The sequence below is a fragment of the Neophocaena asiaeorientalis genome, unplaced genomic scaffold (genome assembly GCF_003031525.2).
Source record: "Neophocaena asiaeorientalis asiaeorientalis breed wild unplaced genomic scaffold, Neophocaena_asiaeorientalis_V1.1 scaffold225, whole genome shotgun sequence".
Classification (NCBI taxonomy): Eukaryota; Metazoa; Chordata; class Mammalia; order Artiodactyla; family Phocoenidae; genus Neophocaena; species Neophocaena asiaeorientalis.
The window spans coordinates 3,008,212-3,029,910 of NW_020172364.1; the positions used below are offsets into that span (position 1 = coordinate 3,008,212).

General features: G+C 44.4%; 1 protein-coding gene across 6 annotated transcripts in view; it reads right to left on the reverse strand.

Annotated features, from left to right (window-relative positions):
- Nucleotides 1-211: 211 nt before the first annotated feature.
- The window catches only part of ABCC5 (ATP binding cassette subfamily C member 5), an 88,404-nt gene continuing 66,916 nt past the window's right edge, over nucleotides 212-21,699 (reverse strand). For 5 of the 6 annotated variants that reach the window (XM_024767647.1, XM_024767655.1, XM_024767663.1 and 2 more), the window contains 6 exons: nucleotides 19,793-19,982; nucleotides 15,881-16,040; nucleotides 5,412-5,490; nucleotides 4,270-4,383; nucleotides 3,442-3,606; nucleotides 212-1,672 (listed from right to left, as the gene is read on the reverse strand). In XM_024767647.1, the coding sequence (XP_024623415.1) occupies nucleotides 1,571-1,672; nucleotides 3,442-3,606; nucleotides 4,270-4,383; nucleotides 5,412-5,490; nucleotides 15,881-16,040; nucleotides 19,793-19,982 (810 nt within the window). In that variant the 3' untranslated portion in view covers nucleotides 212-1,570. Of the gene's footprint in view, nucleotides 1,673-3,441; nucleotides 3,607-4,269; nucleotides 4,384-5,411; nucleotides 5,491-11,097; nucleotides 11,267-15,880; nucleotides 16,041-19,792; nucleotides 19,983-21,699 lie in introns of those variants that run through there. The other variant, XR_003006234.1, reaches the window with a different exon arrangement.

The following is a 21,699-nucleotide window of genomic DNA, read 5'->3' on the forward strand; positions in this document are numbered from 1 at the left end:
AGGAACACAGGCTGGAGGGACTAAGGCCCGCCGCAGTGATTCCAGGCAAGCGGGGCTCCACGCCCCTTGCAACCAACCAGCTCTGCTACTGGTCCCTCCCATCTGTCACTCCACAGCTGGATATTCAGATCCGAGGCTCCGGGACTCCGAAGCCATTCAAAGACAGCTTGTTCCCCTCCCGGAGAATTATTTTATACACCAAGAGTTTTAGAAAATCCAAAATAATTTTATTCACTTTTTCAGATTTTTGCCTCCACAAGGTGTTCAGCAAACATGCTAAGGCGACAGAATGTCTAGTTGGTCACGACATGCAACGCTGACCATTGGACGGATGACAGCAGCGACCACGCCCACCTGAGCTACTGGCCCCAGAGCACAAACGGGGTTTGCAGGAACACACCGAACCACACGGCACTCAGAACCTGAGGTAGGTCTCTTTACAGTACAAAAAACTTCTACACCAGTGTGAGACACTGATGAGCAAGAGCTGCTTAAAGTCGCAGACTTTGGAGAGAGGAAGAGACTCTGCAGCGACCACAGGGAGAAAGGGGAACAGACCCACAAAATCCTGAACCCTGTCACTGAACTGTGGGCTCGTGGGGCAAATGAAGGCAAATGAAGAAGTACCACCGGGAAAAGCAGCAGTGGGCTCCAGGGTTCGGACCGACGGGTTGAGGAGCCGGAGAGCGCTGTGCGGTGGCCAGCGTTAGGAACCTGAGGCAGTGGGACACTTGGAACAGACTCGATGCTTGTTGAGAAACAGCAGAGAAAAGGAGGAACGCAAGAAGGACACTCCCCCCTCACCGAGGAACGTCTCGGCGATTCTCATTTCCGACGGAGGGAGCGAAGAGGGGTCTGGGACTTTGCCCCACTGCTCTCCCGACAGAAACAGTGAAGTGACAACAGGACAGAAAGCAGGAGCCCTGAGAATTCACGGTGCTCTGCGTGGCCTCCAGTGGCCCCCGCTCCACCCCGCCCTGGAGTGGCTGCTGGGGAGGCGGCAGGGGGGCCACTGGAGGGCCCGCTATTGCCACACGCCTTCCTTTCGGACACCCAGAAAACCCGGCACCATGAAACAACCAGCTGGGGAAGAACATATGCTACCCTTCCTATAGTCTAATAGTGAAACCAGATCCTAGTGCAGCAAACTGTACAAAAATGGTAGAAAGGAATCTGCGCTGTTCTTAGCGCAGTGCTTATTTTAATATAAAATAAACGGCTTACATTTTCACCGGAAATATAGGCTATGTACAGAATTATATAGAGATATAGCTACACGTATAAAGCTTCATTATAGGCCTCTGATACATATATAATAACGGTTCCCTGAACCTTTTAGAGTGCAATTAAGAACAAAAACTAAATTTTGTTTACATGAATATGGAATAAATACAATAATCAAAATACGACTCTCCCTAAAAGTGAAACACACAAGCCAATCCTGAATTGCTGTGCTAAAGATAAAATCGGGAAAGGCAAGGTTTCGGCAGGAGGACACGATGAGGGGCCCGCCCCAGGCAGGGAATGGCAATGCTCCAAAGAAAAGAGACTTGGGCAGCGGCGGGAGGAGTTAGCCCTTGACGGCGATCTTGTTCTCTGCAGCAGCAAACATGGCATAGAACCGGGAGCTGTCATTGGACAGAAGGACCGATGGGGTGTCGAACTCCACCACCTGTAAAGGAAGGAGATGGTATCAGAATGTGACTCGGGGACACATGGGGTGATTTAGAGGATCCACTGCTCAGGAACGGGGGCAAAGCCCAAAGCCCCCTGAGGATGGAATCAAGGTGGCAATTCAACTAGCCCTGTCATGCCCAAATGGGTTCTTTTTTTTTTTTTTCCGACTAACCAGGGTTTAGTTAAGAGAAAGGTTAGAGAGAAAAACCTCCAGACCTCCTTCACATAAATCTCAATTCCTTCAGTCTTGGGTATGAAGGAATCAATCAACAAGGTCCTATAAGCTGCAGAGGAAAAAATTGCAGCTCAAGTCAAAGGCATACCAGGCAAATGTCATCTTGTTGCGCAAGCTGATCTGAATCTATGGATAGAAAAGGAACAGTTCAGGATGCCTAGTTGGCAGGGGGAAAAAGGGAAGTGAGTATAAAGTCAGTATAATCAACTCAGACAATTATCCATTCCTGTGATGGACTCCTAGGCGGCCACTGGAAATCATATTTCAGTAGAAAATGAATGATATACTGGCAGAACCTGCCTCCCATGAGAGAGGACACATACTCTCCCAGCCTCCCCTGCTGCAGGGCAAAGGCATGGAACACAACTTTGGCCAAGGAGAGGAAGGGGACATCTCCTAGGGTGCTTCTAGGAAAGGTTGTCCTGACCAAGAGACAGGCATAAGGACAAAGTGTTCCTCCTTAGGACTGGCTGTGTGAGGGTATGACGTTGGGTGCTAGAGCAGACATCCTGCATCATAAGGGAAAAGGTAGACACTGGCCCTACTGAGGGATAGGCAGATTATAAGCAGATCCACATGGGAGAGGGAACAAGAGGAAAGGGCATTTTAGGTAGATGGAACTGTATGAGTAAGACACAGAGGTGAAAAAGCTTAGGGGATTCAAGATTGTTTATAGCCAACAGCACTGCAAGGAATAGCAGGAAACGAAGAAGGCTGGGGGGCCAGATTGTTGGAAAGCTGGGACCAGCAAGAAGTTTGGCACCACTACATGATTGTAAAAAGCAGACATACAGGGACTTCCCTGGTGGTGCAGGGGTTAAGAATCCGCCTGCCAATGCAGGGGACACAGGTTCGAGCCCTGGTCCGGGAAGATCCCACATGCCACGGAGCAACGAAGCCCATGCGCCACAACTGCTGAGCCTATGCTCTAGAGCCCACGAGCCACAACTACTGAGCCTGCGTGCCACAACTACTGAAGCCCATGTGCCATAACTACTGAAGCCTGCGCGCCTAGAGCCCGTGCTCCACAACAAGAGAAGCCACCGCAATGAGAAGCCTGCACACAACAGCGAAGAGTAGCCCCCACTCAACACAATTAGAGAAAGCCCACACGTAGCAACAAAGGCGCAACGCAGCCAAAAATAAATAAATAAATTAATTAATTAAAAAACAAACAAAGAAAGCAGACATATAGTGGCTGGTCTCAGTAGCTTTGGGAAATTCTTGTGCATGTGTGTGAATTACTAAGTACACGTGCTCTCTGACCTAAGCCAAAATGTTACTGTTTACAAGCAACAAAAGAACAGGTAGTAAAGCATAACGAGAACCCCATAAGAGTGCTCCCAGCTCAATCTCTTGACTGGGAGGGCTGCATCCCACCCAAAAGGAACCAGACTACAGTCATTATGGCTGCTTATCTGAATGCTCAGAACTACTCTAAGAGGGCCATCTGCCCAATCCTGCCAGGGGCCAGTTTTCCTCCCAGACAAGGCCACGTGCCAAGCCAAGGTCCCCTGGGGGCTCAGTACCTGCCCCTGGGCCAGCACCATAATCCTATCAGAGCCCAGGACTGTATGTAGGCGATGGGCAATCGTCAGCATGGTGCAGTCGGCAAATGCTTCTCGGATGGTCTCTTGGATCAGCAAGTCTGTCTCCGTGTCCATGGCAGCTGTGGCTTCATCTAGAATCAAAATCTTCCGGGGGAGAGAAGAAAAAGGGGGGTCCGACCAATTCCTTAAGCATTCTGGTTAATCTAGGCTTCACTAAAATGTATTTTATGATTTGAATTTTACACCGTATATTGTTTTTTCTAAATAGGTACACCCATATGTAAAAATACTGTTTTGCTTAGTTAGAACTGATATAACTTCAAACCCCTATGTTTGCCTTGATTTCCATGAATGAAAGGATATATGTGAAATACTGATCTAACAAAAGACTCGCCCCACTTGCTCTGTAACTCTAAACATGTACAGTAATCTTTCTGGACCTCCCTTTTCCAGTTTTAAAATGAGGGGACTGGATTTGATGACCTGGATGTGTCTTGTAGTTTTAAAATTTTTCAAATCCACGGTTTCCAGTACAACTCAACTGCTCAGTGGCTAGAAACAAGTTGCCCTTGGAAACTGAAGGCTCAGGGAAGTTAAAAATAAAAACAAACAAGCAAACAAATATCCATAAACCCAAATCGTGTCAAGGTTAATTTAGAAACATCTCTGGGCATACTCTTAAGAAGTGCCACTGGGCTCGGAGCCAGGAATGCCTTTGGACCTCACGCCACAGGCAAAAGCTGTTCTTCCATCTTCCTGCGCTTCTCTGCTGATCCCCCTTCCCTGCCACCCACCAAACTGCCTTACCTTACAGTGACGGAGCAAGGCTCTAGCTATGCACAAGAGTTGCCGTTCCCCCACTGAGAAGTTATCCCCATTCTCCATCACTTCAGATTCAAGTTTCAGAGGTAGCTGAGCAATCTAGGGAGAAAGGAAGTCGAGATTAGAAGGGTAAAAAAAAAAAAAAAAAGTAAATTTTGAAAGATAGGAAAAAAAAAAAAGAACCTAAATTTTGTCAACAATCCAGTGGCAAAAATAAATTATTCTGAAACAGATGAAAGAATTATTAGCCCAGAACCTAGCTCACCTAGAAAGAAGGTACAGGTGTGATGATCACGTAGTAGGACCACATTTTCTAGGCCATTCCATATTTCAGCTAAACTATTCTATTAGTCTCATATCATCAAAACGTCCCAGAAATTCCAATATGTTCGTCCCCAAAGCCTGTCATTTTTGGTTCTGAAAATATGGTCACGCGATGAGAAATGGGGTAGACGAAATTACTCTCTTTCTGAAGTCCAAAGCTGTAGGCCCATGGCTGTCAAACCTTTCTTTCCATAAACTATAGAACCTATTCTTCAAGTGAACTTGTTTGAGGCAGCCCAATATAAAGGTGAAGGCAGCGCGGATCTAGTTGAATTAGCGGAAGAGGCCCTGGGCTTGTGCGCAGGAACACGAGAGACCTTACTTCAGGCCAGGGGTATCTGTAGATTGTGGCCCCTGGACGGGGCCTGCTGAGTTACCCTAAGAGGTCTGTGAATCCATACACACACTTTCTCCACAAGTGATATATCTCTTACACATATATAGATGCTTCAAAAAGATGTTGTACTGTTATAATGAATAAGAACAGAACTTGATTTTAAAGCATGACTGAATTCTGAGTGGTTGTCGTTAATATCTTCTCAATTAATGGACAGTGAAAAGGGCAATATGACCATGGGAGGGGGCTAAGGGGGGAGGTGAGGGTCGGGAGATAACAACCTTTATGGCCTTTCTGAAATGCCTGGGAAGCCCTGCTCTGAAGTGCTCCTCCACAGACATCCTGGAGGTGGAGGGAAAGGCTGGGCTGGACAGCGGCAGCCACAGCAGGCTGGAGAGTGACCACAGAATCACTGTGTTTCCAGCCCTGAAATGCCAGCAAAACTCTCTGTCAGTTCTTTACTTACACATTCTTTCATGTGTGTCCTTTCTAGGGCATCCCAGATCTGGTCTTCAGTGTACTGGTTGAAGGGATCCAAATTGGACCTAGTGAGAAACATAACAGGAATTCTCAGGGATCCAACATGTACGTGGCCGTGCTGCACAGGCTGACTGTGGTAAAGGTTTAGACACTGGGGCTCAAACCCCATCCAGCCACAGGGGGAGGCTGAGATGGGAGCACTGCTGCCTGCCTGTCGCAGGAATGAGCCTCCCTTTCTTCTTTACAAAACTTTATTATTTTTATTATGTAAATGATACAAGTTAGTTATAGAAAAATTAGGAGATATAGACATACAAAGACAAAACAAAAACTAATGTATGTTTAATGACTTCTTATCAGACCCTCAGAAACAAACACTGTTAGCACTTTGGCATAGATCCTTCTAGATTTTTTCAATGCATATACATGTTAAAATCTCTCTCTTATATGTATAAACTTAGAAAAACGCCCTCTTTCTTCTTGCTGCACCAGGGTGAGAGCCCTGTCACTGAGCAGGGGTCTCAACAGCTAGCTGGCCAGGAAAGGAGCTAATCCAGCAGGAAGGCAGAGGAGAAGGCTGAGCATAATGGGTTCAGGAGGAAGGATTTTACTGGCACTGAAAACTAGTTTGGGGACTCTTGCCTGCTATACTAACAGTATCCACCTCAAGGACATCAAGATTGATACCAAAAGGACAGGTCTAGGTATTTCTGGAAGTGTTAAAGATAGGAGAAAAAGCTCTTTGTCATGAAGGGTGAGGGTGAACAGGTGGTGATGAAACATATTGGGTGGAAAGTGGGCTGTTGCATTAATTTGGGGTGTCTTGTCTCGATCTAAACGTCGCATTTGTGGGTCTAGTAATCTGAAAGGTATTAAGTATAATTTGCTTTGCTCATAAATTATGGTTGGCATATGGGAAATAGAAAAACCTTTGGGAGAACCTTAGCTCTGATCCACACTCGTCTCTGTGTCTGCGGAGACAAATCCCAGGTGTGCAAACGCAAGCAGGTCATTATGGCAGAATTCTGCCCAAGAGGAGAACGCAGGCAGGCACACGCCATCTCCGGACTCCTGGGCAACCCTCTAACCAGCCCTGCTCTCTCGTGCCCCTTTGCACGTGTGCTTCCCCCGACTTAGAACATGCGACCTCTCCCCACTTTTTACTTGAGAGACACTGGTAAGACAAGGGCTCTGGAGCCAGACTGCCTGACTCCTTCACAGCTTCTATCAATGACAGCTGTGTGACCTTGGCCACGTTAGCCTAACTACTCTACACTTCAGTTCCCTCAACTGTAAGACAGGGATAAAAGAGCACCCTCTCAAAAAGGTTGTCTCGGGGACTACATTTCACACGTATAAAGCACGTACAGCAGGACCTGCGGCAGGACCGGCAGTGTGTACCTGAGAGCTACAATTACCGTGTTATTATTATCCTTGTTCTTATTCCTTGGCTGTGATTCCTTCTTGTCCTTCAGTTCTCAACTTAGATGGGGTCTTCAGGAAGTGTCTCCTTACCCTTCAAGCTTGGACTGGGGGTCCCCCTGCCCACCCCTATAATGGCACTCGTCACTTTGTTCATTTGTCTCTCTCCTCCATTGGATTAGAATCCTTGTCTGGATCTTATTCACTGTTGTAGCCCACGTATACTATCTAATATTTTTTGTAAGAAAGAAGAACTTATTCCTCCCATGCTTATTTGAGTTCCTGATAACAGACATTAGTATGTCACAACTTAAGTATTTTCAGTAATAACAGAGGCAGAAAGCAGCATGGTGGAGGGCGGGTGTGTGCACACATAGGATCCGGGCAGACTGGGTTCGATCCCTGCTCTGCCTCTTACCATCTGCGTGACCTTGCACAAGTTAGTCCTCAGTCTCCTCATCTATAAAATGGGGGGATAGTGACACGACCTGGTAGGCTGCTGTGAACATTAGAGCTGTGTAGATACAGTGCCTGGAACACGGCAGACACTCGATAGCTGGTAGCTGTTAAACTGACAGGGGACATGGTCACTTTAGATGCCTGGTTGCACTGCTTGGTGGTTTTGACTCTTATATTTGATGCATTTTTCAAGTGGACACAATAATCCCAGGATCCTGCATACCAGGATCCGAAATAGTTCTGATCAAGTCCTAGCCGTGAATGGTCTAGATGGTGAAGACATTCTCTGCAGGCATGCCATCTAGGAAGAGCCCTCTCACTTAAAGAATGATGGTCTAAAACTGAAATGGCAGAGCATGGGCCTAAGTCTAAGGAGAAGCTCACCTGCTTCTAATCAAAAAGAGATGCTGAAAGCACCTGACCTTGCTTGTCCCTCTAACACTCTGGAGTCTGCCTGAGCTTGCCTCAGGGTTGATGAGATCTGCTCTCTCTCCAGCTGCCTTGTACATTGATACACCGACAGATCAGGGTGAAACCTGTGTTCTCCATCCCAAGTCTGAGGGATAAAAGGTTAATCACATTTTTGTCTGGTTCAACACAGACTGGTGGGAATTCCCATGGGGCAAGATTAGCACAATCCACCCCCCCCAAAACAACAACAAGATTAGCACAGCCTCTGAGTGACATTTATCTAGATGGCAATGCAAGTTTTCACAATAAAATATTCTCTCTCCTTTTGTGTCTAATATGGACTTTCTCATAGGTTATAGCAGATTTCCTGACCTTAGGGGTCACAACAGGCGTTTCACTTTTGAACCATAATGCTCAGAGCTGTTTTTTCTTTTCTTTTTTTTTTTTTTTAAAAAAACAAGTTCCTCGGAGCTCTTTACAAGAGTCTTCGGAAGTCCTCATCAAACCTAGACAGAAGGGGCACCCGCCCAGCGGGAAATCACAACTGGTTCCATACAGGGGTCATGTCCTGCTTTGCCTGGTCTCTTGCTCCTTGCCCTCCACCTTGGTCTCTATACAGCTGCCCCACGGGACTGCACACTGGAGAATGGCCTCTGCCCATTACAGGGAATCAACTCTGACCTCGGGCAGTAGGACCCGAAGTCGGTGCACATGTGGCTTAGTGCCGGGCTGCTCTGCGTCTGTATCCTGCTCTGACTGTGATTCCCACTTAGCGTCGCGGGACCCTATCGAGCTAGAATCTCCCCCTGTCGGACAGTTCTGCTAGGTCAGTTCCTGTTGTGTCTCCATGTGCCCAGGTTCCTATCTTGACAGCCTGCTCAGGCTCCCAAGTTTCGGGGCCCCACCTTGCTCTGGCTTTATCTGTGAGCTCCCTGATTATAAATATCTGCCTTTTGGGGTCTCTGAACACTGCCCAGTTGCCACTGCTGTGGTCTATTTGCCAGAGGAAAATCCATATTACCTAAGGCTGGAATTCCCAGCACCAATAACTTGATAAATTGCCACCTATGGTTTGATACCTCACTTTCTGGATTTCCGGTTTAGCCCATCTCCTACCTCTTAAATCTTCCCTTTCTCTACCTCTTCCTGGAAGGAATGTGTAATTCTAGGTTTTAGATTCTATCACTTGTTCAGATTCCTCCCATGTCTGCTGAGTTGAGTCCTCTGAACAGAGTTAAAGACCTCAACAAACATATGTTCAAGATTGAAGGGTCCGTAATGTTGGTTTCCAGGAAAGGAATGTGTACAGTTTCCCTAGACTTAGTCTAGGAAGTGTTCTTTAATACTGTACAGTGATGTCTAGTGTTATGGGTTGAAAAGTATCTACCAAAAAGATATGTTGAAATCTAACCCTCAGTACCTAAGAATGTGACCTTATCTGGAAGTAGGATCAGTGTAGATGGTATTAGTTAAGATGAGGTCATACTGGAGTAATGAGGTATGGTGGACCCTTAATCTAGTAGGACTGATGTCCTTATAAGAGAGCCACATAAAGACAGAGACACAGAATGAGAGGGCCCATGTGACAACAGAGGCAGAGACCGGGATGATGAATCTACAAGCCAAGGACACCAAAGACTGTTGGCAAACCACTAGAATGTAGTAGAGGCAAGGAAGGATCCTACCGGTTTCAGAGGGAGCATAGCCCTGCTGACAACTTGATTTCATACTTCTAGCCTCCAAAACTGTGAGAGAATAAATTTCTGTGGTTTTGGGCCACCCAGTTTGTGGCATTTTGTGGCAGCATGCCGAGAATACAAATACATCTAGTAATTCATCAGACACCTCTTACCAGACAAATAGTAAGTACACAAGAGTGTACTGCTCACTGAGCAGCTACCCCATCAGACTCGGCAGACACATAGAGGGGCTTGACATTCAACCCCGCCCAGGTCCATCACACCAGCTGAAGGAGACTCTCCCAAGACTAAGCAATGGGTTCCAGATATGTAAGGAATATTTACATACACCAGCAGGTGGTAAACATACACATTAAGGCAGACCAGACTGATCTCAACAGGGAACTCAATCAGGAATGAAAAAGAAATATATACCCTCATTAGAGGGGCCAGATGGTCCTGGTCTCACCCACAGATACGAATGAAAGCAAAGTTATACATCCAATGCATCAAGTACTCAGCTGGGTAGATGGAAAGAAAAGCATCTGAGCACAAAGGCACTTACTTTTTAACAGTCGGAACTCCTGGAGTCCTATGTTGCTCAAAGTGCATTTTCATCTTTGGTTCTTTATATGTTATTTTTAGCAATATTCTAAGTTTACCTATTGACTACTACTGATTAAGGTCAAGAGTATCTCCCGGGGTGTTTGAGGATACAGCAATCCCCTCCAGGCACACAGAAGACACCATGCTGAACCACATCGTCCTCTGTCGGTGGTGCGTGCCTCCCTGCAGCCGCAGCCTCAGGACAGGAGACTACAGGACCCTCAGACCTTCGTCTCTCAGGAAGTTAAAGGAAAACTCAAAATAGTTATTCAGAAACAAGGCTTGACTTTTAGTTAAGAGTACATGAAAAAGACTAAAGAGAACAGCAGAGGTTGTGTGAAAATTTTTTTCAAGAAGGGGGACAGAGGCTGTGCAAATCTGAAAGCAGATGAGAGTTTGAAGATGTCGGAAAAAGAAAGGTAACTAATGGTCAAGACCCCTGCGGAAGCAGGCGCAACCCTAGTTTTTGGAGAAAGGGATTACCTCTCAAGGTAGTGAATAAGGGGGCTGTGATGATAACTTCAGAGACAATACAGTGAGCGGAGTGAGGGAGAGCCCAGGCTCTCAGCAGACAGCCCAGGTTCTTATCTTTGGGCAAATTATTTAACCACTCTGGGTTTTAGCTTCTTCATCTATAAAATAGGCATAATAATAGCACCTACCTCATTTGAGTTTTGAGTGTTTGAAGAATTAATACAACTTAAATGCTTAGGACAATTCACCGCGTAATAAGTCCTCAATATGCTTAGCTACTACTATTATTGTTGTTGCTCTTTAGAGCAGCAGTGTCTGGCACCAAAGGACCTTTTTCTTTCTTTTTTTTTAAAAGACAATTCTTTTAGAGCAGTTTTAGGTTCACAGCAAAATTGAGAAGAAGGTACGGAGATTTCCCATATACCCCCAGCCAGAAGGACTTCAACAAAAGTTAGATAACATCTAGTGTTCTTCATATAGCGATCCTAGACTTAGCATTACTTTCCGACATTGAGATTAGAAGCTTTGGGGGAATTCCCCAGTTCCACAGGGTCTAAGACATCAAAAAAAGTAAAAGGGGGTCCCTTAAACAACAGAATAATTCAAAGACAAATGAAAGACCTTGAGATTCTAAGATCCTGCTTCAAATCTGGAGCAACTTCCATTCCCTCTGGAGCGCTAGGTGCTTGTGCTTGAAGGTGTCTGGGCCCAGAATGAACCAAAGCAGAGTGGGTCAGCTGTGGGCTCAGTTGTTTTTGTTGTGATTTTGAGTTGAGAGCTTGAAATATTCCTCAAAAGCAGAAAAAAAAAATATTAATGGGCAGTTGGAAAAGGAGAGAGAGCAGCTGAATAGGAAGAACTGAGAACACTGCCTCCGGCTAACGAAGGGATGCCAGGCAGAGATGCTCCAGGTGATGAGAAGTGCTCACCCCCCACAAGGAGACTGAGACTAAGAGACACACTAGAGTGACAGCTGAGGACAACTAGTCTCACTAAGGGGCAGATTAACCATCAGCCAAGGCAGGCTGCAGATAGTCCACAAGGATGGAAAGCATTTGGGCAGGAGCTGGTTAGGGCAGAGGCAAAGAGATAGGCTTCCTGAGACCAGGAAGCACAGGTCCTCTGGGGAAAGGAAAGGACTGCCAGGACCACGAAAGAGGGAAGGTCAACAAAAGTGTTTAGGGCTGGATGAGAAGGGACCTCTCTTCCTGAAGCCAACCATTAGGGCAAAAGGCAGAGGAAAGGCACTGGCTACAGAAACACAGGCCCTACAATTCAAACCCAGACAGTTGGATGAGGGAGGGCTGGATGAGCTATTGGAATGGACTGAGATTCTGGCTAATCTAGGGAGGAGTGTGCCCCTAAATGATCTGGTCTATGATTTATTTATGTTTGTATGCAGAACAATTCACAAATGTTTAACTTGCAAAATTCTCTGAGTTCTGTTTGTCTGATTTTGGTTTTACGTTGATTTCCCTCTAAGAGCTCCTGATATGTTTTAACTGCATGTTGGTATCTCCAGGAGACGTACGCACCCCCAATGCTGGTTAAAGGCAGTGAAGATACAGTTTCCAAATTCAGAGTCTCCAGGAGGTAGCTGAGGAAGCAGCTGATCTACCCTGCCTTTGCCTTGGGAAACCCATTATAGGCCTTCTAATTTTCTAACAAAAGCAGAAGAACACCAAAAGGTGGATATTCTTTTAAACCTATGAGAAACCTGAGGGGATAAAGGGAAGATAGAAGGTCTGGGATTTAATTTTTCCTCAGTGTCTACTACCGACTTAAAAAGTCAAAATTACAGCAGGCAGAAAGTGAAACTTATATGATTTCCTAGGTTTGCACAGCCGACTAACCAAACAGCGCTCCGAGCTCAATTACTAAAAACCCAGTCAACAGCACACCAGCCACTGAGCTTGTCCATCAAGTGGCAACATATCTCTGGAGCTGATAACAAATGGCCCCATCTCCCACGAAGGCTGTGCTTCTACAGTGTCCTACAAACAGCAGCCAGCAGGTCAATGCTTAACCATTAACTCCAGAAGCCCGAGTCACAGACCCAAATGAAGTGCTGTAAAAATTTGAAATGAACACTGATACTTCTTGGTGGCAGCATATTCAAGGGAAGTCTAACGTTTAACATGCCTTATTTCCTAGTTCTCTTATTTTTTTTAATTTATTATTATTTTTTACATCTTTATTGGAGTATAATTGCTTTACAATGTTGTGTTAGTTTCTGCTGTATAACAAAGTGAAACAGCTATACGTATACATATATCTCCATATCCCCTCCTTCTTGCATCTCCCTCCCACCCTCCTTATCCCACCCTTCTAGGTAGTCACAAAGCACCGAGCTGATCTCCCTGTATCTCCCTGTGCTATGTTGCTGCTTCCCACTAGCTATCTATTTTACATTTGGTGCTGTATCTATGTCGATGCTACTCTCTCTCTCTCACTTTGTCCCAGCTTACCCTTCCCTGTCAGAACCTTTTTTTTTTTTTTTTTTTTAATAAAGGAACACCCATACTGCTCTCCCTAGTGGCCGTATCAATTTACATTCCCACCAACAGTGCAAGAAGGTTCCCTTTTCTCAACACCCTCTCCAGCATTTATTTTTTCTAGATTTTTTGATGATGGCCATTCTGGCCAGTGTGAGGTGATACCTCATTGTAGTTTTGATTTGCCTTTCTCTAATGATTAGTGATGAGCATCCTTTCATGAGCTTGTTGGCAATCTGTATATCTTCTTTGGAGAAATGTCTATTTAGGTCTTCTGCCCATTTTTGGATTGGGTTGTCTGTTTTTTTGATATTAAGGTGCATGAGCTGCTTGTATATTTTGGAGATTAATCCTTTGTCAGTTGCTTCATTTGCAAATATTTTCTCCCATTCTGAGGGTTGTCTTTTGGTCTTGTTTATGGTTTCCTTTGCTGTGCAAAAGCTTTGAAGTTTCATGAGGTCCCTTTTGTTTATTTTTGTTTTTATTTCCATTTCTCTAGGAGGTGGGTCAAAAAGGATCTTGCTGTGATTTATGTCAAAGAGTGTTCTTCCTATGTTTTCCTCTAAGAGTTTTATAGTGTCTGGCCTTACATTTAGGTCTTTAATCCATTTTGAGCTTATTTTTGTGTACGGTGTTAGGAAGTGTTCTAGTTTCATTCTTTTACATGTAGCTGTCCAGTTTTCCCAGCACCACTTATTGAAGAGGCTGTCTTTCCTCCATTGTATATTCTTGCCTCCTTTACCAAAGATAAGGTGACCATAGGTGCATGGGTTTATCTCTGGGCTTTCTATCCTGTTCCATTGATCTATATTTCTGTTTTTGTGCCAGTACCATATTGTCTTGATTACTGTAGCTTTGTAGTATAGTCTGAAGTCAGGGAGCCTGATTCCTCCAGCTCCGTTTTTCTTTCTCAAGATTGCTTTGACTATTTGGGGTCTTTTGTGCTTCCATACAAAGTGTGAAATTTTTTGTTCTAGTTCTGTGAAAAATGCCATTGGTAGTTTGATAGGGATTGCGTTGAATCTGTAGATTGCTTTGGGTAGTAGAGTCATTTTCACAATGTTGATTCTTCCAATCCAAGAACATGGGATATCTCTCCATCTGTTTGTATCATCTTTAATTTCTTTCATCAGTGTCTTGTAGTTTTCTGCATATAGGTCTTTTGTCTGCTTAGGTAGGTTTATTCCTAGATATTTTATTCTTTTTGTTGCAGTGGTAAATGGGAGTGTTTTCTTAATTTCTCTTTCAGATTTTCCATCATTCGTGTATAGGAATGGAAGAGAGTTCTGTGCATTAATTTTGTATCCTGCTACCTTACCAAATTCATTGATTAGCTCTACTAGTTTTCTGGTAGCATCTTTAGGATTCTCTATGTATAGTATCATGTCATCTGCAAACAGTGACAGTTTTTCTTCTTCTTTTCCAGTTTGGATTCCTTTTATTTTTTTCTTTTCTGATCGCTGTGTCTAAAACTTCCAAAACTACGTTGAATAACAGTGGTGAGAGTGGGTAACCTTGTCTTGTTCCTGATCTTAGAGGATATGGTTTCAGTTTTTCACCGCTGAGCATGATGTTGGCTGTGGGTTTGTCATATATCCTAGTTCTCTTCTAAATCATGATTTAAAAAATTAAGAAAAATATGGTTCTTTTTCCTGAGCCAAAATTATAAGGTTAGTTGTATTCTCAAAGGCATTCCTGTGGCATCTAAAAATAGAGAGGTTTATGGGAAGGAAGAGCAGATTTGGCAACACCTTTCAATTTCTTAATTTTAGACCCGAGTCTTCAATAAATTATAATTCTCTTTAATGTTGCTTGTTTAACCCTGTTATCTCAGTACCCAAAGGGAATGACATCCTCATCAACAGATCCAGTCTATGCTGTCCAAATTCACTAGTGTTTTAGAGAAATGCCAAAGTAAACACACCCAAGAACGTTGACCCCACATGAATGCAGGTGAGAAGTCAGTTTATTCACCGGATCTCCTTAAATCAGTGGGTTCAAATGCCAGTTCTGAAGAAAGCGGGGCGGGTGTGTGTGGAGGCCTAGTTTTAAAGACAAGTCTGAACATTGCCTGTGGTTATTTGAAATTAAGTTGGTCCTTTTTTTTGGAAAATTAAAGAGGGAATGGCAATATCACTTTTAGAGTGATTTAATAAAAGGAGTCCTATCTAGGTCAACTGTATAGTTAAAGCTGTTTTTATTTAGAAGGAGTCAACTTAAGTAGAAATGGACTCAAATTATGGAAACACATTGCTTTTAGGAGGCAGAAGCTTCAGGCTAAAGGTAGAATAAAGCCTAGGAAAAGATAACGGGGTTAAACATATATCCTTCTTAGTTATTTTATCTTTGGCAATCTGGCAGATTTCAGAGACAGGCATCATTCTAGAGTAAGAACAAAAGGCGGGGGAAAGATACTGGAAGATGAAGAAATGTGAGTAGTAATAATGCCTGAAGACCATCGTGAGAACTGTGACTTGGAGGGTACCTAGAAGAGAGTACAGCACGGGGAGGACGATGATGGCTGCTACCATGTATAGGATGCTCGCCCTTTGCCAGCCTCTGTGCTTGTATAAAATTTGCACAAATTTATTCAACCTTCACAACAATAGGGCTTAGTAGTATCCCCATTTCATGGAGGAGAAAACAAGCTTAGGCGTGGTTTACTTGTCTAAGACACACAGTCCAGATGTCTCTGACTTCCTACCGCCACACTGCATGGCCTCTGGGCCCCACTTAGCTAATGAGGTGGCTCGCACACTGGAGCTGCCCCTTCTGCAATGGGGAGCACATGGTGCCATGGGAAAGCACTAGATCAGAGGCCACTGAAGATCTCAGTCCCCGATGGGGGCTGTAACAGGCCCACCTGGCCTGAAATGTGGCACGAAACATGTGGGTGCTGAGCTCCTCACCTGACAGTGCCGCTGAAGAGCACCGGCTCTTGGGGAATGATGGAGAGTTTGCTCCGGAGGTCAGCAAGGCCGATATCACTGATTCTCACTCCATCGATCTTGATACAGCCTCCAGATAACTCCACCAGACGGAAGAGGGCCATGCCCAGAGAGGACTTCCCTGATGAGTCAGAAGACGGGCAGAAAAGTCATTCAATTAGCAAATTCTGTGAAGACAAAACTGGTTTATTCTCAGGGCAACCTCATCTATTTTTCTATTTCTGTTCAATCATTATTTCAACTGATTAACTCAGGTAATGTATAAAATGATAGCCAGAAACAAAAACCAAAACCAAAACCAATGAACTTTCCTGGGACTTCCCTGGAGGTCCAGTGGTTAAGAATCCACGTTTCCACTGCAGGGGGCACGGGTTTGATCCCTGGTTAGGGAACTAAGATCCCACATGCTGCATGGTGCAGCCAAAAAAAACCCTCCCAAAATAATTAACTTTCCTGAGCTACCAAGCATATACATTTACATCACACAGCTCCAGCCTAAGAAGGAGTGGGAGGGACCGTTATACTCTCATGAGAGTAAAATGGAGAAACTCCTCCTTTTCACCTTAGGAACAGGTACACAGGGTTAATGCTTCTCAGGCAAAGTGAGAACAGACAGCAAGGAGCTAGTGGCAAGTCAGAGGACAAGCTGTTTTCTCTCTCTTCTGTCCCCTTATCTTAGCTGAGAGAGAAACAAGACAAGGCCTTGCATCACTGTGGCAGCTGGGAAATGGAAGAAGTTCCCGGCTAAACACACAAGGGAAGGTGGTTTGGGCTTGAGAAAATGAGTGGCTATAGATTCTCTACCACAATAGGAAAATGCGGTAGAAAAGCAGGTTTGGGGGATAAAATAGCGAGTTCAGTATCACGGTGATAAGCAGAACAGCTTTGCTTAATTGACTTTTTTTTGGCTACATTGGGTCTTTGTTCCTGCGTGCAGGCTTTCTCTAGTTGCGGCGAACAGGGGCTACTCTTTGTTGCGGTGCGCGGGCTTCTCATTGTGGTGGCTTCTCTTGTTGTGGCGCACGGGCTCTAGGGGCAAGGGCTTCAGTAGTTGCAGCATGCGGGCTCAGTAGTTGCGGCACTTGGGCCCTAGAGTGGGTGGGCTTCAGTAGTTGTGGCGTGCAGGCTCAGTAGTTGTGGCATGCAGGTTTTAGGGCACATGGGCTTCAGTAGTTGCGGCACGTGGGCTTCAGTAGTGGCGCATGGGCTCAGTAGTTGTGGCATGCGGGCCTAGTTGCTCCACAGCATGTGGGATCTTCCTGGACCAGGGATCGAACCCGTGTCCCCCTGCATTGGCAGGTGAATTCTTAACCACTGCGCCACCAGAGAAGTCCCTTAATTGACTCTTCATTTAAAAAATGATACAAGTAATTCAAGCAGATTTAACATCAATCTCCCATAATCTCACTACTGCTTTTTTTTTTTTTTGGACACATTTACTTTTAGTTTTTTCCTCAGAGTTGAGATCATACCAGAGAAATAATATTGTAACTGCTTTTTCCTCTTAACATTACCTAGCAAGCACTCAATCATATTATTACCTTTTCAAGACAAAGTTTTAGTGGCTGCAACAAATTCCATCATGTGGCTGTACTCTTACTTATTTAATCAGTCCTCTAACGTTGCACATGTAGTTTATTTAAAACTTACTATACTAATGCTATGGCAACCTGGTCAGTGCTCAAACTGCTCTTATCTCAGACGATTTCCTTGAAATGGATTCTCAGAACGGAAACTACTTTGTCAAAAAGATATAAATATTTTAAAAGCTCAGTGTTCTACCCCACCAAAAAAAAAAAGGTTTGACATAGTCCTATCTATCTACCATTCTGCAAGTCAGAATGTAGACAGTTAGATGTAGAACCACAGGTTTTTATCTGTTAGAGCAGTTTTCCCAATTTTTGACCCTCCTCCCCTCCTCTGGCTCCATGTTCTGAAAGACCTCTCATGGCAGCCTTGTGACTGTCTATTCAGAGGTCAGTGAGGGCACAAATACCTGCCTCACCCCAGTGTTTGCAGCCACAGTCCTGCTGTTGAGATTTGACCCCCATCAAACAACCTGTGGGAACCCAGAACGTCCATCTCCCTAAGGCAGGAGTTCTCAGGTCCATCTACCAGAAACGAGCTGGGAAACCTGAGTCCATGTAGCAGGACAGTTCTTGATGAGGCCTCTCTTCCTGGAACTGGCTTTTTCAGGACTGGAGGATCTGGTTAGTGGCCCCTCCCAGGTAGAAGGGAGGAGGTGGAGGCCCTCCCCAGTGCCGTAGCAGTGGTTCAAGATTTAAGCTGAGGAAGGAATGGCGCTCAAATAAACAGGTTAAGTTGTTCCACTTTAACAAAAGATCTGAGACTGGACTACCTTTGTACTGATGGAACGTGCTGGTAAAAAAGGCAATGAGGTCCTCACAGTGGTTACAACCATGGTAGAGAGCCAGGGCCTATGACATAGTCTCAGAAGAAGCTTATTAGGATTACAGTTTAGACTTTGTAAGTCGGGCTATTTATAATTATTTTATTTTTGTTTATGTCTCTTCTGTCATTACTCATGGTTTAATAAAGTCCTGGTGAAAATTTCGGTCTGTCTTACCTGTGTTAAAGGGAAATCACAGGAAGGGAGGTCAGTCAGAACTTTCAGGGGAGCAGTGCACCCCTGGGGGCCAATGTAGCAGAGGGAATTCGAGGGAGAAAGCAAAGTAAGAGCCGTGGGGACATTCACCCTCCTTGGCTGGGCATTCTCTTTCCAATGCACAAGCCTAGAGGCAGTATCTTGTTTTGACATGAAATAATTCCTTCAAAGAGGAAGCAGCTTTTCCTTTTCTCCTTAGCAGGTTCTTTAAAGTAAATTGGCTCGAAAAGACTTTTTTTTTAATGGCAAGAAAAAAAAAAGCTAAAAGAGTTTTGATGCCAAGGAAGCATGGAACTCAGAAAGCTAATGAGAAGTGACTCAGAGAGACCTCTTACACAAGGGTAAACAGGTTAGTGAAAGAAGACAAGACTCAATCTTGAAATGTTATTCAGGAAGGAAAGACGGAAAGAAACACATTATTCAAGTCTTGACTCTAGAAATCTAAGGGGCATATAGTAACACATTTCTAAGAATAAGAGTGAAATTAAATGCCTAAAATGAAGGCCTAGTCTCTATTTGCAACTGATGTCAGATCAAGAAAATAATTTCTGTCTTCAAAGGAACATAGGTTCCTTACTTAGAATGATGTTGGCTTCTGATAAATATAAGGCTATACAGGTAACACATCACAAAGACCTTAAATTTTTTGTATATTTTGACTTCACAGAAATAAGGATGTTCACTGCAGTGCTATTCATAATAGTGAAAAACTGACAACAACCTCAATGCCCTTCAATTGGAACAGGGTTAATATAAATGATGGTACATCCATAAAATAGAATTTTATATAATGCTGCATAGAAATCATGTCATAGAATATTAATTGACATGGAAAATATTTGATAATTTTAAAAGTAGGCCATGAAACAGTGTGTATAAAAGGACCTCATTTTTGTAAACACATTTGTTGATAGAAGAAGCCTAACAAGATATCCACCAAAATGTCAGCAGTAATTATCTCTGAGTAATGGAGCTATGGGCGCCTTTCCCCTTTTGTACTTTGCTATATGTTCCAAATGTTCTGCACTGAGAATGTATACTTTTATGATTAGAAAAAGCATTAAATGTTATGAAAGCAGGGTTGAAAATAAGCCTAGAAAAGTGGTTTCAGAGACCGAGACACTAACTGCTCATCTAACAGGAATCTGATATGAAGGGATGAGACTGGTATTCAATAAACAGGAAATCATGGGCCCCAGACGTGATTCTGGTAGGTTCAAATGTTTCTCCAGAGAGGACATCCTTACCCGATCCCGTCCGTCCCACGATGCCAATCTTCTCCTTAGGTTTGATGGTGAAGGACACTTTCTTCAAGACCAGGGGGAGATTTTCTTGGTACCTCATCTCTGCATTCTCAAAGGTGACCTCTCCTTCCTGCGGCCAGTCAGAGGAGGGAGACTTGTTCTTAATTCTGGCAGGTGCTTCCAAGGAAAGAGTCTGGGGAGACAGAAGTGGCTGGTTTAGACTGACTATAGATTCTGGGGGAGCTGCAAGGCCCTGTCACAGAGAAGTAAAACGAGGACACCCAAAGCAACCACACAGAGAAAGCTGCCGCTCTGTTCCCTTGCTGTGAAAGAGACCCCTGGCAGTGAATGCTCATCACCAGTAAACTAGACAGAGACAAAGTACAGTGGTCTCTACACTTAGCACTTTACAACAGCTACTAAGCAGCAGCTCGGGAAGGGCAGTGGCTTTCAAACTGCCTTCTGTCATAAGGAATTCTTCCCCAAAACCTCCTTGGAGGGACTCCCCTGGTGGTGCAGTGGTTAAGAATCCGCCTGCCAATGCAGGGGACACGGGTTCGAGCCCTGGTCCGGGAAGATCCTACATGCCGTGGAGCAACTAAGCCCGTGCGCCACAACTACTGAGCCCGTGCACCACAACTACTGAGCCCATGCACCACAACTACTGAAGCCCGGCTGCCTAGAGCCCGTGCTCCGCAATAAGAGAAGCCACCGCAATGAGAAGCCTGCGCACAGCAACGAAGAGGAGCCCCCGCTCGACTCAACTAGAGAAAGCCGCACAGCAACAAAGAACCAATGCAGCAAAAAGAACCAAAAAACCAAAAAACACTTCCTTGGAGACCAATGTGAGGCATGAAGCCTTTCATCCCTCTTCAAGCACAGCAGTTTTTATTGGAATTTTTTGAAAATATTCCCCTTGAAACAGGGTTCCATCATTTGAAAACCACTGGGCTGAACCCAAAGGAAGGAAAGTACATTTATTGAACATTAATGAGACCCTGGTATCCTGCCTTCTCAGTCAGTCCAGGAGAGACAGACTCTACTCCAAACTCCACCACTAATAGCTGCGTGGCTCAGACATATCACTTCTTTACTCTTCGTCTTAGTTTCTCATCTGCAAATTGTGGGGAATAGATTAGATGATTTTGGAAATCCATTCTAGCTTTAAAATGCTGTGTTTAATACAACCATTGGATAATTTTTGTCATCAACAGTCACACTTCACGATGCTTTAAAACTCTCTGGTGACTAGTCATGGAGCTTATAGCCTCATAGGGAAGTAATGGCCAAAGACTGCAGTGTTCTGACAGGCGGGGGTGGAGACTGAAGTCTAAAACTCCGTGTTGGGACAGGCATCCAGGTTGGGGACTGGCAGTGGGGCTCCAGTCCTCAGGAATATGACTGGTTTGTGCAGAGTATACTCTGTACCACGGCTGACCATCACCCTGACCTTTCCAGCAAGAGACTCACACCAATAGTGATATTAAATCAAACACTACACACTCACAAATTGTCCACAGACCAGAGCACTGGGCCAAGAGACTCATGTATAAACATGAAGAATAGCCTTTAGCAGATTTATCAGATAGCCATCCGCCATTCTTTCTGATAACAATCATTTATAAGTTTAAGAAATACCCTATGACTGATGAGGTTCATTGACAAAATAAATCAGCAGGGCATGTCTCTACTAGAAGATGCAGTTTACATAATATACTCGTTCTCAGTGAAAGGCTAGTTTTTCAAAACTATGTTTGTAAGTCAACGTTCTAGTTGGAATTTGGAATGTATTCATTATCTGTAAATAATGATATAAATGCTAATAAAGTCTCCGGGCAGTTCACAAAATAGGTAACTCCTGAGAAATAGATTAAATTGAGAATCCTAACTACTCAGGACTCTGCTTCTCT